At 42.6% G+C, this 16,282-nt stretch overlaps 1 protein-coding gene across 1 annotated transcript in view; it reads left to right on the plus strand.

The window, feature by feature from the left end:
- SCMH1 (Scm polycomb group protein homolog 1) overlaps window positions 1–16,282 on the plus strand; it is a 190,374-nt gene that overhangs the window by 140,606 nt on the left and 33,486 nt on the right. The window contains 1 exon segment of the mRNA XM_047789532.1: window positions 2,632–2,758. Within this exon segment, the coding sequence (XP_047645488.1) occupies window positions 2,632–2,758 (127 nt within the window).

Genomic DNA, 16,282 nt, shown 5'->3' on the forward strand with positions numbered 1-16,282 from the left:
ATGGAACCAAAACCACTAAGCAGCAGCTGAAGCAGACAGGCTTTGTCTCAGCATGAAAGCAACAGTGAAATCTGTTTGGAAATGGAAGTGGTGGTGTCTCATCACCAGCAGTATTAAGCCAGGTTACCAGGTGGTGATTGGGAGTGATGTTGTCAGGGAGTAGGAAGTAGGTATGGATGGGTGGTTGGATTAAGGAGCCTCTAAGAGCCTTCAGAACCTAGGAGCTGGGAGTCTACGATTTGTCTCTGCTTGCTTTCTCAGGAAGTCCTAAACATAATAGCCCAAGTCCTCTTTCTTTCCAGTCCTCTTAAAAACAGTAGGTTTCGTCTAATGCTGTATTTTAAGGGGTTGGGATTTGACTCCCTCCTTTCCCTTCCTGTCCTTTTGTTTATCCCTCTAAGTGTGTGTGTGACTGTACTTAACCCAAGACCCTTACATTCGTTTTTGAAGCCAAGTGGTCTTGTGACAAGAGCATAGGCTTTAAAGCCAAACGAACTTAGATGCATGTCTCACCTCCAGTTGTCCCCACCTGTGTGGCTTTGGGAATTCTTTGAGTAAGGATATGAGCCCCAGTAAAACCAATGAGATGGAGTTGAGGTAGTATATAAACAGATATGCTACATGGAAATGCCCTGTCTCAAACAGTGATAATCTTTACGCCTTTCTGCTTTTTCCTACAACATTTGGGCAGCTAACTCACCAGGTTTGTTCCTTCAGGGACCCCATGAAATCCTACCACCAACTCGGTGCAGCTGAGCTGGTATTTCCTTTCTTCCCTGACTCATTGCTTATGCGGATTTTTACTTGTGGCGATGTCAAAAAATAGGAGGAAATACCCGCATGTCCTGTGTGTGCTGCGAGTGTCCACGAGAGTGTGCATGACGCGTTCACAGGCAAGGCCATCTCAGGTGTATATGCTGCTGTCACGGGAGCTGTCCCTTTAGATACACTCCAAGGGGGTCGGGTTGGTACGGCTCCCAGAGTGGGCCCTCCGTACGGGCCCTTCAGTGAAATGGGGCTTGCGGATTTCAGTAGTGGTTATGTTTTCCTCGCATCTAGAGAGGGTTTTAAAAAATTATTTCTTGGAAAAAGCCTTCCGAGAGCTTTCTCTCCTCTCCCCGAGAGACTGCCCTGAACAGCGTAGAGGAGCTACTAAATTTTTTAATCAGGTCATTTTTTATTACTCCCCCCATTTTTGGCATTCTCTCCTGTACGCTTCACTGAAAGGTGTGTATTGACACTTATGTGCCAAGTACCATGTAGGACTGGCCCTCAGAATCAGCCTCGGGGAGCACAAGGCCAACAGGGGACGCCAGTATGTAAACAGAATACAAAACCGCATGGCAAATGCTACGGTGCAAAGTGCAGCAATAGCACAGAAGAGACACTGACCAAAGGAAATCTAGAAAAGCTTCCTGGATGAACATGCTTTATAAGGTTAAAAAAAAAAAGGAAAGAAGAGGTATTCCAGGCAAAAGGGAGGGTTTATTATTGTAAAGCCAGGGGCCAGGTTAAAATACAGGTTTTAGAGAAGTTCTATAGTTAGAGTTTACCAGAGTGTAAGTTTTAAGGTAGAAAAAATATAAAAATAAAAGCTAAAGTCAGGTAATGAGCTGGTGAGGCAGGCGGAAGAAAGTAGTTTGTCGAGTCAGGGGAAGGGACTTTCCGTTTTTCAAAGGGAGAAACAAAGTATATTGTCAGGGGAGACCGAAGCCACAGCATCTTTTGCTTTTTTCTATCCAAATGGGGAAGAGCCTGGACTTGAAATGACAGTATTGAATACAGAATAAGAGACAGCGAATTAAGCTCTGGCTCTACGGGACCCAGAATCTTACACATGGATTCAAAAATATATTTACTAAGCATCTGCTATGTTTGCAGCTTTAGGCAAGATGCTGTGTGGAAAAAATATGTATCATATCACTTATATATAGAATCTGAAAAAATGATGCAGGTGAGCTTCTTCATAAAACAGAAACAGACTCACAGACATCGAAAACAAATGTATGGTTGCCAAGGGGGAAGTGGAAGGGAGGGGACGCGAGGAGTTTAACAGTTACCCACGGTGGACGTAAACTATCGAGCAAGCAAGGCCCGACTGTGTGGCACAGGGGACTGGGTCCCTAGCTTGTGATCATCTCATCCGTGGTGGAAACACTCTCACGAAGAACACGTATGTACATGAAAAAGAATCGCTTTGCTGTACACCTTCCGCTAACCTAGCATTGTCCATCAGCTGCACTTCAATTAAAAAATAATAATAAGGAAGGTCCTTTTGTGGCTCAGCGGCTCTTGAACCCCACTAGTATCTATGAGAACACGAGTTCAATCCCCAGCCTCTCTCCGTGGGTTAAGGATCCGGCATTGCTGTGAGCTATGGTGTAGGTCACAGATTTGGCTTGGGTCCTGTGTTGCTGTGGCTCCGGCAGCTGCAGTTCCTGATTGGACCCCTAGCCTAGGAACTTCCATATGCCACAGGTGCAGCCCTAAAAAGCAAAAAAGAAAAGAAAAAAGCACAGTCCCATCCACACATATATTTCAATTTCATTGGTGAAGTAAGTGCTAGGATTGGAAGAGCAAGAAGACGAGTTACCTGTGCTGGGTAGCAAACTTTTCCATCCATTTTGACAGAGGAAACCTCGGACTTTGCCGAACCCGCCACCCACCTCACCAACAACCAGCACCCCCGAACCGGATACCAGCACCGTGCCCCAAGATGCGGCCACCGTCCCCAGCGCAGCCATGCAGGCCCCCACAGGTAAGAGCAGATCACAGCGTTAGCTGCACCAAGCCCCAGGCCTCCGTGTCTGTACTTCTTATCCTGTGCCAATAATTAGCCCCCATCCATTTATAAACCTAAATATAATCTTTAAAAACCTTTTTCACCTTCAGAGTAACTTCAGAGAGCTTTAATTCTGTCACAGCAGTCAGAGAAATCTTGGGGAGATGGTCTGTGAACCCAGAGTTGGGAGGGCGGGGGGGGGGCGCGGATACCCACATCCTCGGGAGCTCCCCGGCCCGGTTTCCAGTCTCCCCCGTCCTTTTCCGTTCGGGGTACCCCCTCGTGGTTATCCCTCCCAGAACCCTTCCAGCATGACAGCAGTTCTCACGTGCGTGCGACACTGCTCTGATGCTTTTCACATCCCCGATGGTGGCAGGTCTTGGTGCTGTGTTTGATTTGGGGGATCAGTCCATGTACGCTCGATTCAAAGCACAGTCTGGTAGCTGAAGCGGACGGTTATCCACCTGGGTTGCGCTTATCTGTTCCCATTTCATTTATGTAGTTACCTGTGTATGAAGGTAATTCGGAAAGAGCTACCCCGGTGGATAGATACGCAGCCTCCCCGTGGGGGCAACTGAAAAGAGCATATTTTTTCTGTGTGAACCCCGCTTCCTCGGCAGTGCTTCTCTGTCTTCTCGGGTGAAGTCTAAGCAATTGGGAGGCTCCCGGAGGCGGTGAGGTGGTCTTTTTCTTAGAAGGCCTGAGACTGTCTCCGTCCGAGTGCTAGAACGTCAGTGCCTAACGAGGAGGCCAGCCAGAGTTGCCTCCCCAGAGAACCCTGGCAGGACAGCAGAGCCTGCCCGGGGCCCTCCTGCCCGGCTCTGGCAGAGCATCGTCACGGGATTTCTGCAGATGGGTCTCACGTCTGGCCCCAGCCGGGTACCGGGCTTGCTTCGTCCAAACGCATCCTCAGGGCCCAGAACAAAGCCGAGGAGGCGAGGGTGGGTGAGCCCCTTGGTGAGGGTCCCGAGTCCCTTTCCGGCCTCAGGCCGTGCACCCCGAATGCCGTGAGTGCTTGGTTTACTCCGCGTCATTCTGAATAGCACGTAGGTGCCCGGGAGCCTTTTCAGCAGAACTCAGAAGACTCGCAGGCGGGAGAGCTTCATGGCTGTGCCCCACCGTATGGGTTTGAGGGACACAGAGCGTCTCTTCTGGCGGTCACTGGGCGGCAGTCCCTCTGCTGCTCTGAGTCATAGCCCAGGACGAGTGGCAGCTCAACTCTGGGTTCCTTTTCCTTGCTTCTGGGCCGGACCACAGCAGTCCTGACGGATGGCCGTTTCTCCACCTGACTGCACCGTCACTCTTTCTGCGGGCCCTGATGTCACCTCCTTTTCGGAGCCTCAGTTTCTGCACTTAGGCAGTGATGGTTGGTCCAGGGTACCTTCCTAGACCAGTCGTTGTTAACAGTGGGAGCCGTGTGCCACGCTACATCCTTCGTCACCAACCGTTCCTTTTCTTAACTGCACGACACTTTTACAGAGGATTTGCTCGTGTCAGTGATGTTCATGCTAACAGTTTAAAGGAACGACAGGCTTGCAATAATCATTACAAAATCGGAACAAACAGACCCTCTATCCCCTGTCATTTACTTGTCACCAAAGGCAGTCACACCCGCAGCATATGGCGTTTCCCAGGCTAGGGGTCTAATCGGAGCTGCAGCCACTGGCCTACACCACAGCCACAGCAGCACCAGATCCGAGCCGCTTCTGCAGCCTACACCACAGCTCACGGCAACGCCAGATGCTCAACCCCCTGAGCGAGGCCAGGGATGGAACCCGCAACCTCATGGTTCCTAGTCGGATTTGCTTCTGTTGCGCCACAGTGGGAACTCCGGCAGTCACTCTTAATTTAGCAGATTCTTTTATTTATCTCCATATATGTAAGTTACTGTGTCTTACTTTTTTTTTTAGCTTTAGGCATTTTCAACTGACAACACACTTTCGAAGATGAGGATTTAACTTTTTCTTTCTTTCTTTTTTTTGACCACTGGGCTGCCACTCCCTCCATGCTCTCCCTGATTTTGCTCTTCTGAATGTCTTTGCCCTTTACCCACCCGCACATACTTTCCTGTCTTGTTACTGTGGTATTGTAATTTTGATTAGATTGAAATTCAGTAATTTGTTATTGTAACTTGTTATATACTATTCTCAATTGAGCCATCTAGTGTATCATGGTTGCTTTTCATCTGTTATACATTTTGGCTTGGAGTAGGTGTTGATTTCTTATGTGTTTATTTTGCTGTGTACTTACTAATTCAACCTTCGACTTTCTTACTGCTGTGTACGTCTTTATGTTCAAGCATGTTGAATACGGTATCCCTTCCAAACCCTGAAAGAAATCTCTCCTGGAGCCTTCGGAGTTCCTGGACATCCTTTTCACGTCTTTTGTGTTCTCAGCTTTCTCCTTTCCATGTCTTGATTTTCCCATGTAATTTTTCTAGATCTGTATCTTTGTTTTGTGTGAAATCCGTTTATTTTCTTCAAAGCTTCTGCTTCATCCCAGTGTCCTGAAATTTTACCTAGGCCGCGAGTATTTGTTAGCTACCATGTGGACACATGGTGTGCCCTCCATTATTTAGTTTCTTGGAACTTTCTAAGTTCTGTGTCAGGGGTCTGCTCGCCCCTTTTTTCTCCCTGTTCGCTCTTCCTGGCGCACGTGCTGCTCGGCTGCTGAGCCTCCTGCAGTCGCCCTCCGCGTTCCTCAACCCGCTTTCGTGCTTGTTTGTAATCCTTTCCCCTTTTGCTCAGCTGTCGTCAAGCTCTTTCTCCTCAACCGTGTCTTCTGCACCTCGTGTTGAGTTTCTTGTGCCTGGAGTGCTTCTCTGAAAAGTGTCACTGTTGATTGCTCTAGTGGCATATTTTCCAAAGAGCATTTGGTGGAAAAGCCAGGCCTGCGAAATTCTCTGCATGGAAAGACGTACACACCCTTAGAGAATTTGGCCACGGACCTTCAAGCAATGACTTTACTCTGCTGCGCCCGTCGCGGGCATCGCATCCGCTGCGGAGAGCTCTGTTTTGTTTTCTGGATTTATGTACTCGACTATTTTTTGTTAAGGTTTTCAGCAAAGTTGAACAGGAAGTACAGGGTATGCAGAGATTTCCCGTTACTCCCGGCTGTTTCCTTTATCAACAGTCTCCATCAGAGAAGTACCTTTGTTTCCGTTGATGAGCCTGCACTGAAACATCACCCGTGGCTTACACTAGAGCTCTGTCTTAGTGTTGTGCTTGATTAGATTTTGACAAATAGATACGGGCATGTATCCACCGTTATAGGGTCATGCAAAGTAATTTAACTGTCCTAAAAATCGTCCTTCTTGTCTCCTCACTAATCCCTGGCAACTACTGACCTTTTTACTGTCTATAATTTTGCCTTTTCCAAAATGTCCTATAGTTGATATCATTCAGTATGTAGCCTTTTCAGATTGGCCTTTTCACTTAGTAATATACATTTAAATTTCCTCTGTATCTTTTTGTGGCTGGAAGCGTGCCTTTTTTTTTTTTTTAATACACCATCGTCTAAATATACTACCAATTTATTTATCATTCATCTGCTGAAGGACATTGTGGTTGTTCCCAAGTCTTGACAGTTATGAATTAAGCTGCTGTAAACGTTCATGTGCAGGTTTTAGGGTGGACACCAGGTTTCAGTTCCTTTGAGCAAATACCAAGGAATGAGACTGATGGATCGCAGGGTGAGCCGTTGTCGAATTGTCTGTCTGAGTGGCTGTCGCGTTTTACACTCCAACCAGCCATGAATCGGTGATGGTCCCTTGTCCCGTCCTCTCGCCGGCATGCGGTGGTGTCAGTGCTGTCAGTTGCGGCCCTTCTGACGGGTGTGTGGTGGTCTTTCCTTGTTTTAATGTGCGGATCTCTAACGACATGAAGGGCGAAGCATGGAGGTATCGTCTTTGGCGAGGTGTCTGTTAACATTGTTAGCACACTTTTTAAATCAAGGTTGTTTGTGATTGTTGAGCTTTAGGAGTTCTTCGTATATTTGGATATTGGCATTTTATCAGATATGTCTTTTGCAAATATTTTCTCCCAGTCTGTGGCTTATCTGCTCATTCTCTTGACATTGTCTTTCACAGAGCAGAAGGTTTTAATTTTAATGAGTCCATCTTATCAATTATCTCTTTCATGGATCCTGCCTTTGGTGACACATCTGAAGTCACTGGCATGCCCGATGACATCTTGGTTTTCTCCCACATTATCGTCTAGAAGTTTTTATAGTTTTGAATTTCACGCTTAGGTCTGTGATCTATTTTGAGGTAATATTTGTGAAAGATGCAAAGTCTGTCTGTATTTCTGTTTTGTCTCTGGCTACCCAGTTGTTTCGATACCATTTCTTGAAGTCTTTTCTCCATTGTATTCCCTTTGCTCCTTTGTCAAAGGTCAGTTGACGGTATTTGCAGGGGACTGTTTCGAGGCTCTCTATTCTGTTCCCGTTGATTTGTGTATTCTTTGACTAATACCACACTGTCTTGAATTTGGGTAGTGTCAGTCCTCCAACTTAGTTCTTCCCCTTCAGTGTTGTGTTGGCTGTTCATGGTTTTTTTCCTCTCCATATAAACTCTTGAATGAATTTGTTGGGAGCCACGGAATAACTTGCCAGGATTTTGAATGGGATTGCCTTGAATCTGTAGATCAAGTTGTGAAGAATGGACATCTTGACGATATTGAGTCTTCCTGTCCATGACCATAGGAATACCTCTCCATCTATTTAGTTCTTTTAATTTCATTCGTTAGAATTTTGTAGTTTTCCTCATATAAATCTTGTACATATTTTGTTATATTTATACCTAAGTATTTAATTTGGGTGGTGCTAGTGTACATGGTGTTGTGTTTTTAACTTCAAATCCCACCTACTCGTTGCTGTCACATAGGAAAGCCACTGACTTTTGTATATTAACCTTATACCCTGAAATCTCGCTGTAATTCCTTCTTAGTTCCAGGAATTTTTTGTCAGTTCTTTTGCATTCTCTTCATAGACAATCATGTCACTCAGAGACAAAAAGAGTTTTATTTCTTCCTTCTGAAACTATGTACCTTTTATTTCCTTTTCTTGTCTTATTGCATTAACTAGGACTTCTAATACAATGTCAAAAACTGGTGGGAAGAGGGAACATCCTTACTGTATCCCTGATCATAGTAGGAAAGCTTCTAGTTTCTCACCATTAAGTATGATGTTAGGCGTTCCCTGGCGGCTCATTGGGTTAAGGATCTGGCATTGTCACTGCTGTGGCTCTGGTTACTGCCGTGGTGCAGGTTGGATCCGTGGCCCAGGAACTTCCACATGCCACAGTCACAGCCAAAAGAAAAAGAAAAAGTATGATTTAGCTGTAGGTTTTTGTTGATGTTCTTTATCAAGTTGAGGAAGTTTCCCTCTCTTCCCAGTTTGCTGAGAGTTTCCATCATGAATGGGTCTTGGATTTTGTCAGATGTTTTTTCTGCATCTGCTGATGCCATGTGATGTTTCTGTAGACTATTAATGTGATAGAGTACACTGATTTTTTTATTTTGAATCAGATTCACATACCTGGAATAAGCCCTATTTAGTTGTAATATGTAATTCTTTTTATATACTGTTTTGTTTTGTGTTTTTTTTGGTCTTTTTGTCTTTTTTAGCTCCACACCTGAGCCATATGGAGGTTCCCAGGCTAGGGATCTAATTGGAGCTGTAGCCGCCAGCCTATGCCACAGCCACAGCAATGCTAGATCTGAGTCGCGTCTGTGACCTACACCACAGCTCATGACAACGCCGGATCCTTGACCCGCTGAGCAAGCCCAGGAATCAAACCTGCCACCTCATGGTTCCTAGTTGGATTTGTTTCTGCTGCACCACAATGGAACTCCTCTTTTTATATACTTTTAAGTTAAATTTGCTAGTATTTTGTTGAGGATTTTTGCATCTGTGTTCATGAGAGTAATTTCTTTTCTTGTGAAGTAATTATCTAGTTTTGGTTTTAGTGTAATGTTGGCCTCATCAAATGAGTTAAGAAATATTCTCTCTGCTTCTCTCTTCTGAAAGAGATTATAGAGAATTAGTAACATGCTTTTTTTTGTTTGTTTGTTTTGTTTTGTTTTTTTCTTTTTTGGCTGCCCTATGGCATATGAAGTTCCTAGGCCAGGGATCCAACCTGTGTCCTGGCACTGTGGAAATGCCACTGATTTCATTGCACCACAGCAGGAACTCCGGGAACATGCATTTTTTAAATGTTTGATACAATTCACCAGTGAATCCATTTGAGCCAGGTGCTTTCTGTTTTGGAAAGTTATTAATTATTGATTTAATTTTTTTTACTAGATATAGGCATATTCGGATTGTCTTTTTTTGTGTGTGCAAGTTTTGGTAGATTGTGTCTTCCACTGAATGGATCCATTTGATCTTGATTATCAAATTCATGGCATAGAATTATTCATAATATTCCCCCTTTTTTGGGGGGGGTGCTTTTTCAGGATAAACCCACAGCATATAGAAGTTCCCAGGCTCAAATTGGAGCTGTAACTGCTAGCCTACACCACAGCCACAGCAGCGCCAGATCTGAGCCACATCTGTGATGTACACCACAGCTCACAGCAATGCTGCATCCTTAACCCCTGAGCAAGGCCAGGGATCAAACCCAAGTCCTCATGGATCCTAGTCAGATTCATTACCACTGAGCCACTGACGGGAACTCCTATTCATAATATTCCTAATGACCATGGACCTGTAGTGCTCTCCCCTCTTTCATGCCTGACATTAGTCATTTGTGCCATCTTTCCTTTTTCTTATTATCATGTGTAGAGACTTATCAATTTTATTGATCTTTCCAGGGAATCAGCTTTGGTTTCATTTATTTTTCTCTATTGATGTCCTATTTTCAGTTTCATTGATTTGTGCTGTAATTTTTATATTTCTTTTCTTCTGCTTACTTTGGATTTAATTTGCTCTTTTTATAATTTCCTAAAGTGTAAGCTTAGATTATTGGCTTTAGATCTTTCTTCTTTTAAAATATACACATTCAGTGCTATAAATTTCCCTCTATTCACTGCCTTGGCTGTATCACACAAATTTTGATGAGATGTATTTTCATTTTCATTTAGTTCTAAATATTTTTAAATTTCTCTTGAGATTTCTTCTTTGACCCATGTGTTACATAGAAATGTGTTGTTTAAGCCCAAAGTATTTAGAGATTTTTCACTTACCTTTCTGTTGCTGATTTCTGCTTTAATTTCTGGTTTAATTTTGGTCTAAGAGCAGACATATTATATGATTTCTCTTTTACATTTGTTAAGATGTGTTTTATGGCCCAGAATGTGGTCTTTCTTAGTGAATGTTCCATGTGAGCTTGCAATGAATCTGTGTTCTGATGTTGGCGGGTGAGGTAGTCTATAAATATCAATTATATCCAATTGATTGTTGGTTCTGTTGAGTTCAACAATGTCTGCTGAGTCTGCCCTTTTCTGATAAAGGGATGTTAAAGTCTCCAACTGTAATAGTGGATTCATCTATTTCTCCTTGCAATTCTATCAATTTTTGCCTCCTGTATTTTGATAACTCTGTTGTTAGGTGCATACACAGTAAGGATTGGTACGTCTTCTTAGATATTTCACCTCTATTATCATGTAATGCCCCTTTATCTGTGGTAACTTTCCTTGCTCTAAAATCTGCCTTGTCTGAAATTAATATAGCCACTCCCATTTTCCTTTAATTAGTGTTGGCATAGTGTATCTTTCTCCATCCCTTTACTTTTAATTTATGTGTAACCTCATATTTAAAGTGGGTTTGTTTACCTAGAGTTCAGGTCTTTTTTTGAAGGTCTCACCCACAGCATCTAGAAGTTCCTGGGCCAGGGATTGAATCCAAGCCCCAGCTGTGACCTATGCCACAGCTGCAGCAATACTTGCTCCTTTAACCCACTGTGTTGGGCCAGGGGTCAAACCCATACCTCCACAGCAACCTGAGCCACTGCACTTAGAGTCTTTTTTTTTTTTTTTTTTTTGGCTTTTTAGGGCCACACCCATGGCAAATGGAGGTTCCCAGACTCAGGGTCAAATTGGAGCTAAAGCTGCCAGCCTGCACCACAGCCACAGCAACACCAGATCCACGCCACATCTGTGACCTACACCACAGCTCACGGCAACGCCGGATCCTTGACCCACTGAGCTGGGCCAGGGATCAAACCCGCAACCTCATGGTTCCTAGTTGGATTCATTTCCACTGTGCCATGACGGGGCCTCCTGCAGTTGGATTCTTAACCCACTGTGCCACAGTGGGAGCTCCTGGGTATTATGTTTGATCCACTTTGAGAGTCTTTTTGATTGGTATGTGTAGACCATTTACATCTAAAATGATTATTGACATAGTTGGATAAATATCTACCGTATTTGTTAGTTTTCTATTTTTTGCCCTTGTACTTATGTTCCTATTTTTGTCTTCCATTCTTTTTCTGCCTTTTGTGGTTTTAAGTGAGAATTTTATATGATTCCACTTTTTCTCCTTTCTTAGCATATCACTTGTACTTCTTTTTTTACTTTTTTAACCCTACAATTTTCAATATACGTTTATAACTAATACAAGTCTACTTTCAAATAACAGTACACCACTTCACAGACATAATGAGAAAATAATTCTTTCCATCCTTTGTGCAATTCGTTTCACTTACACATAATTATACATAAACATGTGCATATATATGTTAGCATACACAGTCAAACACATTGTTGCTGTTTTTATCTTGAACAAACTCTTATCTGTTAGATCAATTAAGAATGAGAAAAATAAGTTCTCCTTTTGCCTCCAGCTCTTCCTTCTCTGATGCTCTTCTTTTCTTCATGTAGATCCAGGTTTTGACCTATGCTAGTTTCCTTCTCTCTAAGAAATTTCTTTAACATTTCTTGCAGTGCAGGTCTGCAGGCAACAAATTCCCTCAATTTTTCTTTATCTGAGAAAGTCTTTATTTCTCCTTCACTTTAATTTTTCAGAGTATAACATTCTACGTCAGTGGATATTTTCCCTCAACATTTTAAATATTTCATTCTATTTTCTTCTTGCTCACATGGTTTCTAAGGATGTAATTTTTATTGTTGCTCCTCTATAGGTAAGGTGGTTTTTTCCTCTGAAATCTTTCAAGATTTTTTCCTTTATCTTTGATTCTCTGCATTTTGGATAAAACATACCTAGATTTTTTTTTTTTTTTTTGGCATTTATACTGTTGGTATTCTGTGATCTTTCTGGATCTGTGCTTTGGTGTCTCACATTATTGGGGGGAATTCTCTGTCATTATTAGTTCAGATATTTCTTCTCTCCCTTTCTCTCTTCTCCTCTGGTATTCCCATTGTATGTATGTTACTCATTTTGTAGTTGCCCCAAGTTTTTGGATTATCTATTCTGGATGGGTTTTTTTTTACAATCTTCTTTTTTCTTTGCTTTTTAGTTTTGGAAATTTCTATTGAGATATCTTCAAGTTCAACAGTTGTTTCCTTGGCTGTGTCCAGTCCTCTAATAAGCCAATCAAAGGCATTCTTCGTTTCTATCTCAATGCTTTTGATATATATCTTACTTTTTGATTTTTTCTTAGAATTTCCATTTTTCTGTGTATATCGCCCATCTGTTTTGCATGCTATCTGCTTCATCTATTAGAAACCTTAGCGTATTAATCATAGTTGTTTTAAGAATGTATACATGTATGTGTAACTGGGTAACCTTGCTGTACAGTAGAAAATTGGCAGAACACTGTAAACCAGCTATAATGGAAAAAATAAAAATTATTATTAAATTATTTTGAAAAATAACAAAACAAAACAAAATCATACTTGTTTTAAATTTCTGATCTAATAATTCCAACATCCCTGTCATGTCCAAGTCTAGTTCTTTTTTTTTTTGTCTTTTTTGTCTTTTTGTTGTTGTTGTTGTTGTTGCTATTTCTTGGGCCGCTCCCGCGGCATATGGAGGTTCCCAGGCTAGGGGTCCAATCGGAGCTGTAGCCACCGGCCTACGCCAGAGCCACAGCAACGCGGGATCCGAGCCGCGTCTGCAACCTACACCACAGCTCACGGCAACGCCGGATCGTCAACCCACTGAGCAAGGGCAGGGACCGAACCCGCAACCTCATGGTTCCTAGTCGGATTCGTTAACCACTGCGCCACGACGGGAGCTCCCCAAGTCTAGTTCTAATGCTTGTTCTGTCTCTTCAAACTACATTTTTTGCCTTTAGTATACCTTGCAGTTTTTTCTCGATAGCTAGACATAATGTACTAGGTAAAAGGAATTGTTGTAAATAGGCCTTTAGTAATGTAATGGTAAGGTATTACATTACAGGAGGAGAAGTATTCTATAGTCCTATGATTAGCTCTCTCAGTCCTTCAGTGAGACGGTGCCCTTGGGCTGTGAACTTTACCTGTGCTTCTTAGTCCCTCTCACCCCCTTAGATGGGACAGGATGGCTGGAGGGGGCTGAAGTTAAGTATTTACCTTCCCCCAAGTAGGTTAGGCTCTGCCCAAATCCAAGCAGGTTAAGCTCTGGTAAAATAATTTGAGCTGAGGGCAGGCCATGTTAAGAAGGATGTATTTTTGGATGACTCCTTTTTCCCCCTCCCCGACTGGAAGCATGAGGGGATTTTTCTCCAGTATTCACTGTGAGAACATGGTTGAGCTTCTGGAGGTAAAACTCACAAAAGTATGGGACACATACCCCTGCCATGAGTGGGTAGCACTAGTTTTTAACTCTCAGACTTGTTCTTATTGAGCTTCAAGCAATCCATCAATTATAGCTTAGATTTTCCTACCTCTGTGCTGGTTCCTATGGAGGTTTCTGCTAAGTAAATTATGATTCTATGTTTTCACTTGTCTGTCTCTTCAAACTTGGAGGGGCAGCAGTTCGCCCTGTGACTTCACTTCTCTGATTGATCTAAAAAGGATAGTTGATTTTTCAGTTTGCTTTTTAGCTTTCTACTGCTTGTCAGGATGAAGTGGCTACTTCCAAGTTCCATATGAAACCTTAGCATATTAATCATAGTTGTGTTTTTTTTTATAGCCTCTAATTCTGATTTCACTGATGCATTAGAAAAACCCAAACATGACCATGTTAAAAAATGTCTTTATGACCTTAAGATTGAGAAGGATTTTTTTTTAAAAGATACTAAGCATAAACTATAAAAGAAAAATTATATAACCTTTATATTCCTGGAAAAGGTAGTATCAGTATATTCAACTATGTTAAAATTAAAGCAGAAGCTGCTCATCTCTCTTCCACATGGCATCAGTTGAGGTGGCTCACCTGGCACTGGAGGATCCAAGGTGATTCATTCATGTGGCTAATAACATTGGTGCTGGCTGTTGGTTCTTCTCTACATGAACCTCTCAAAAAGGGTAGCTTGGGCTTTCTTATGCCAGGGTGGGTGACTGGGTTTTAAGAGCAAGTGTCCCAAGAAACAGGAAGCGGAGGCTACCATTTTCTTAAGGCTTCAGCTCAAAAGTTAACATGGCATCATTCTTACCATATTCTATTGATCAAGCACAGAGCTCAGATTCAAGAGAACAGGCGTAGACCTCATATCTTGATGGGAGGAGGGTCAAAGAATTATGGTCGATATTTTAAAACTGCTTGAGTCTACTCTCTAGACATAAATTATTTACATTTTTCCCACTCGGAAAATTTATTCTTCCCCTTCTGAGATTTCCTTTTAAAGGTCTCATCCTTTTACAACGTCTGAATCTGGATCCAGGCTCATCTAAATCACATCAAAATGCCAATAAGACCTTTCTGGTCAAGTTTCTCAGGCATAGCTACTTGAGTGTAGTTCTCAAACTGCAGGCCTGTGACCTAAAGAAACATGTTGTCTGCACCCCATATACCCAACATACAATGGTGAGACAAGCATAGGATAACAATAGATACACTCATTCAAAGGGGGGGGTGGGACTGGAGGCATATAGCAGTCACGGGTTTATAGGAATTCTGAAATCCAGCTGGACATGGATTGCCAATTCCTTAATTAGAGAAAATACTACTTTTTGGAGTTGTTTCCATGGTCTCTTTGGTTTCATCCTCTGAATCATCCTTTTCCATTGGAAAGCTGAAATTGTCTTCTCGGTCTTCTTCCTGATCGTAAAAAGGCGGGGGGTGGGGGTGAGGTTGTCCAAAGAATTGTTATCATTTTGTATCATCTCTGTCCTTTTCAGTCTGACCTAGCAATGCTTCTGCCAGAATGATTCTCTTAGAAACTTGAAAATGGAAGCCTAAAAAGTCTTGAGGGAGGTTATCAGTGAGGGCTTAAAAGAAAGTGAAGAAAATCTTATTGGAAGATGCAGGACAGAAGACACCTGCTAGGTAGTGATGGAAAATTGATAACACTGTCACCTGCAGTAACAAGGAACTAAGAAATTTACCTGATGGGCTCAGTGAAGCATAAGATTTCCAGACAAAGTAATGAAGTGCCCCCTGGCGTCTCACTGCCTCTGATAAAAATGTAAGATGAGAGAGATGAGCTTTAAAAAAAAAACCTAAAAAGCAAAAAAGTCACAGTCTGGAAATGCTTCTCTTTTCCAGCCTCTCCAGAAGGAGAACAAATCTAAATTAAGAAAGTGTCAAATGGAGGATGGGACAATAAAAATCTTTCATTAAGATGTCAGAGTGATTTAAGACTATGTTTCAGACCCAAAAGCCATCTAAAAATCTTAAGCACAAGCCTCAGAGCCTCTCCTTTAAACAGTAAGATTTTGAAGCGTCTTAATGGCACTGTCTCACAGAGCTGTACAGGAAGCCCAAAGTAGGAAAGGGCTTATCTTCAAGAGATTGTGATTGTGACTTTTGACTAATGAAGTAAATCTTACTAGTACCATGGAAAACCCCCAAAGTTTCTAAGAGAATCATTCTGGGGAAGTATTTCCACCTCAGACTAAGAGGGACAGAGATGGTACAAAATGAAAAGAATCTTTTGAGGCACCAGCCTGTCCCATCAGGAAGGTTGCCACAAGCACCTGTATCACTTCACCAACAAGGGGACAGACACCAGAAAGGCTACAACCCTGCAGCCTGCAGAAAGGAGACCACAAACACAGAAATCTAGACAAAATGAAATGGCAGAAAAATATAAGCCTGACAAAGGAACAAGACAAAACCCCAGAAGAACAGCTAAGTGAAGTGGAGATAAGCAACCTGCATGAAAAGGACTTTAGAGTGATGATAGTAAGGACAACTCAAGATCTCAGAAAGAAAAAGAAAAAAAAAAACTGGCTCAGCAGGTAACAAACGCAACTAGTATTCATGAGGAGGTGGTTTGATCACTGGCCTCATTTAGTGGGTTAAGGATCCCGCATTGCCATGAGCTGTGGTGTAGGTCACAGACACGACTCGGATATTGTCTTGCTGTGGCTGTGGTATAGGCCAGCAGCTGTAGCTCCAGTTTGACCCCTAGCCTGGGAACCTCCATATGTGCTGGTGCGGCCCTAAAAAGACCAAAAAACAAACAAAAAAAAAGCGGAGGCAAAGATCGAGAAATTACAAGAAATGTTTAACAAA

This window comes from Phacochoerus africanus, chromosome 8 (genome assembly GCF_016906955.1).
Source record: "Phacochoerus africanus isolate WHEZ1 chromosome 8, ROS_Pafr_v1, whole genome shotgun sequence".
NCBI lineage: Eukaryota > Metazoa > Chordata > Mammalia > Artiodactyla > Suidae > Phacochoerus > Phacochoerus africanus.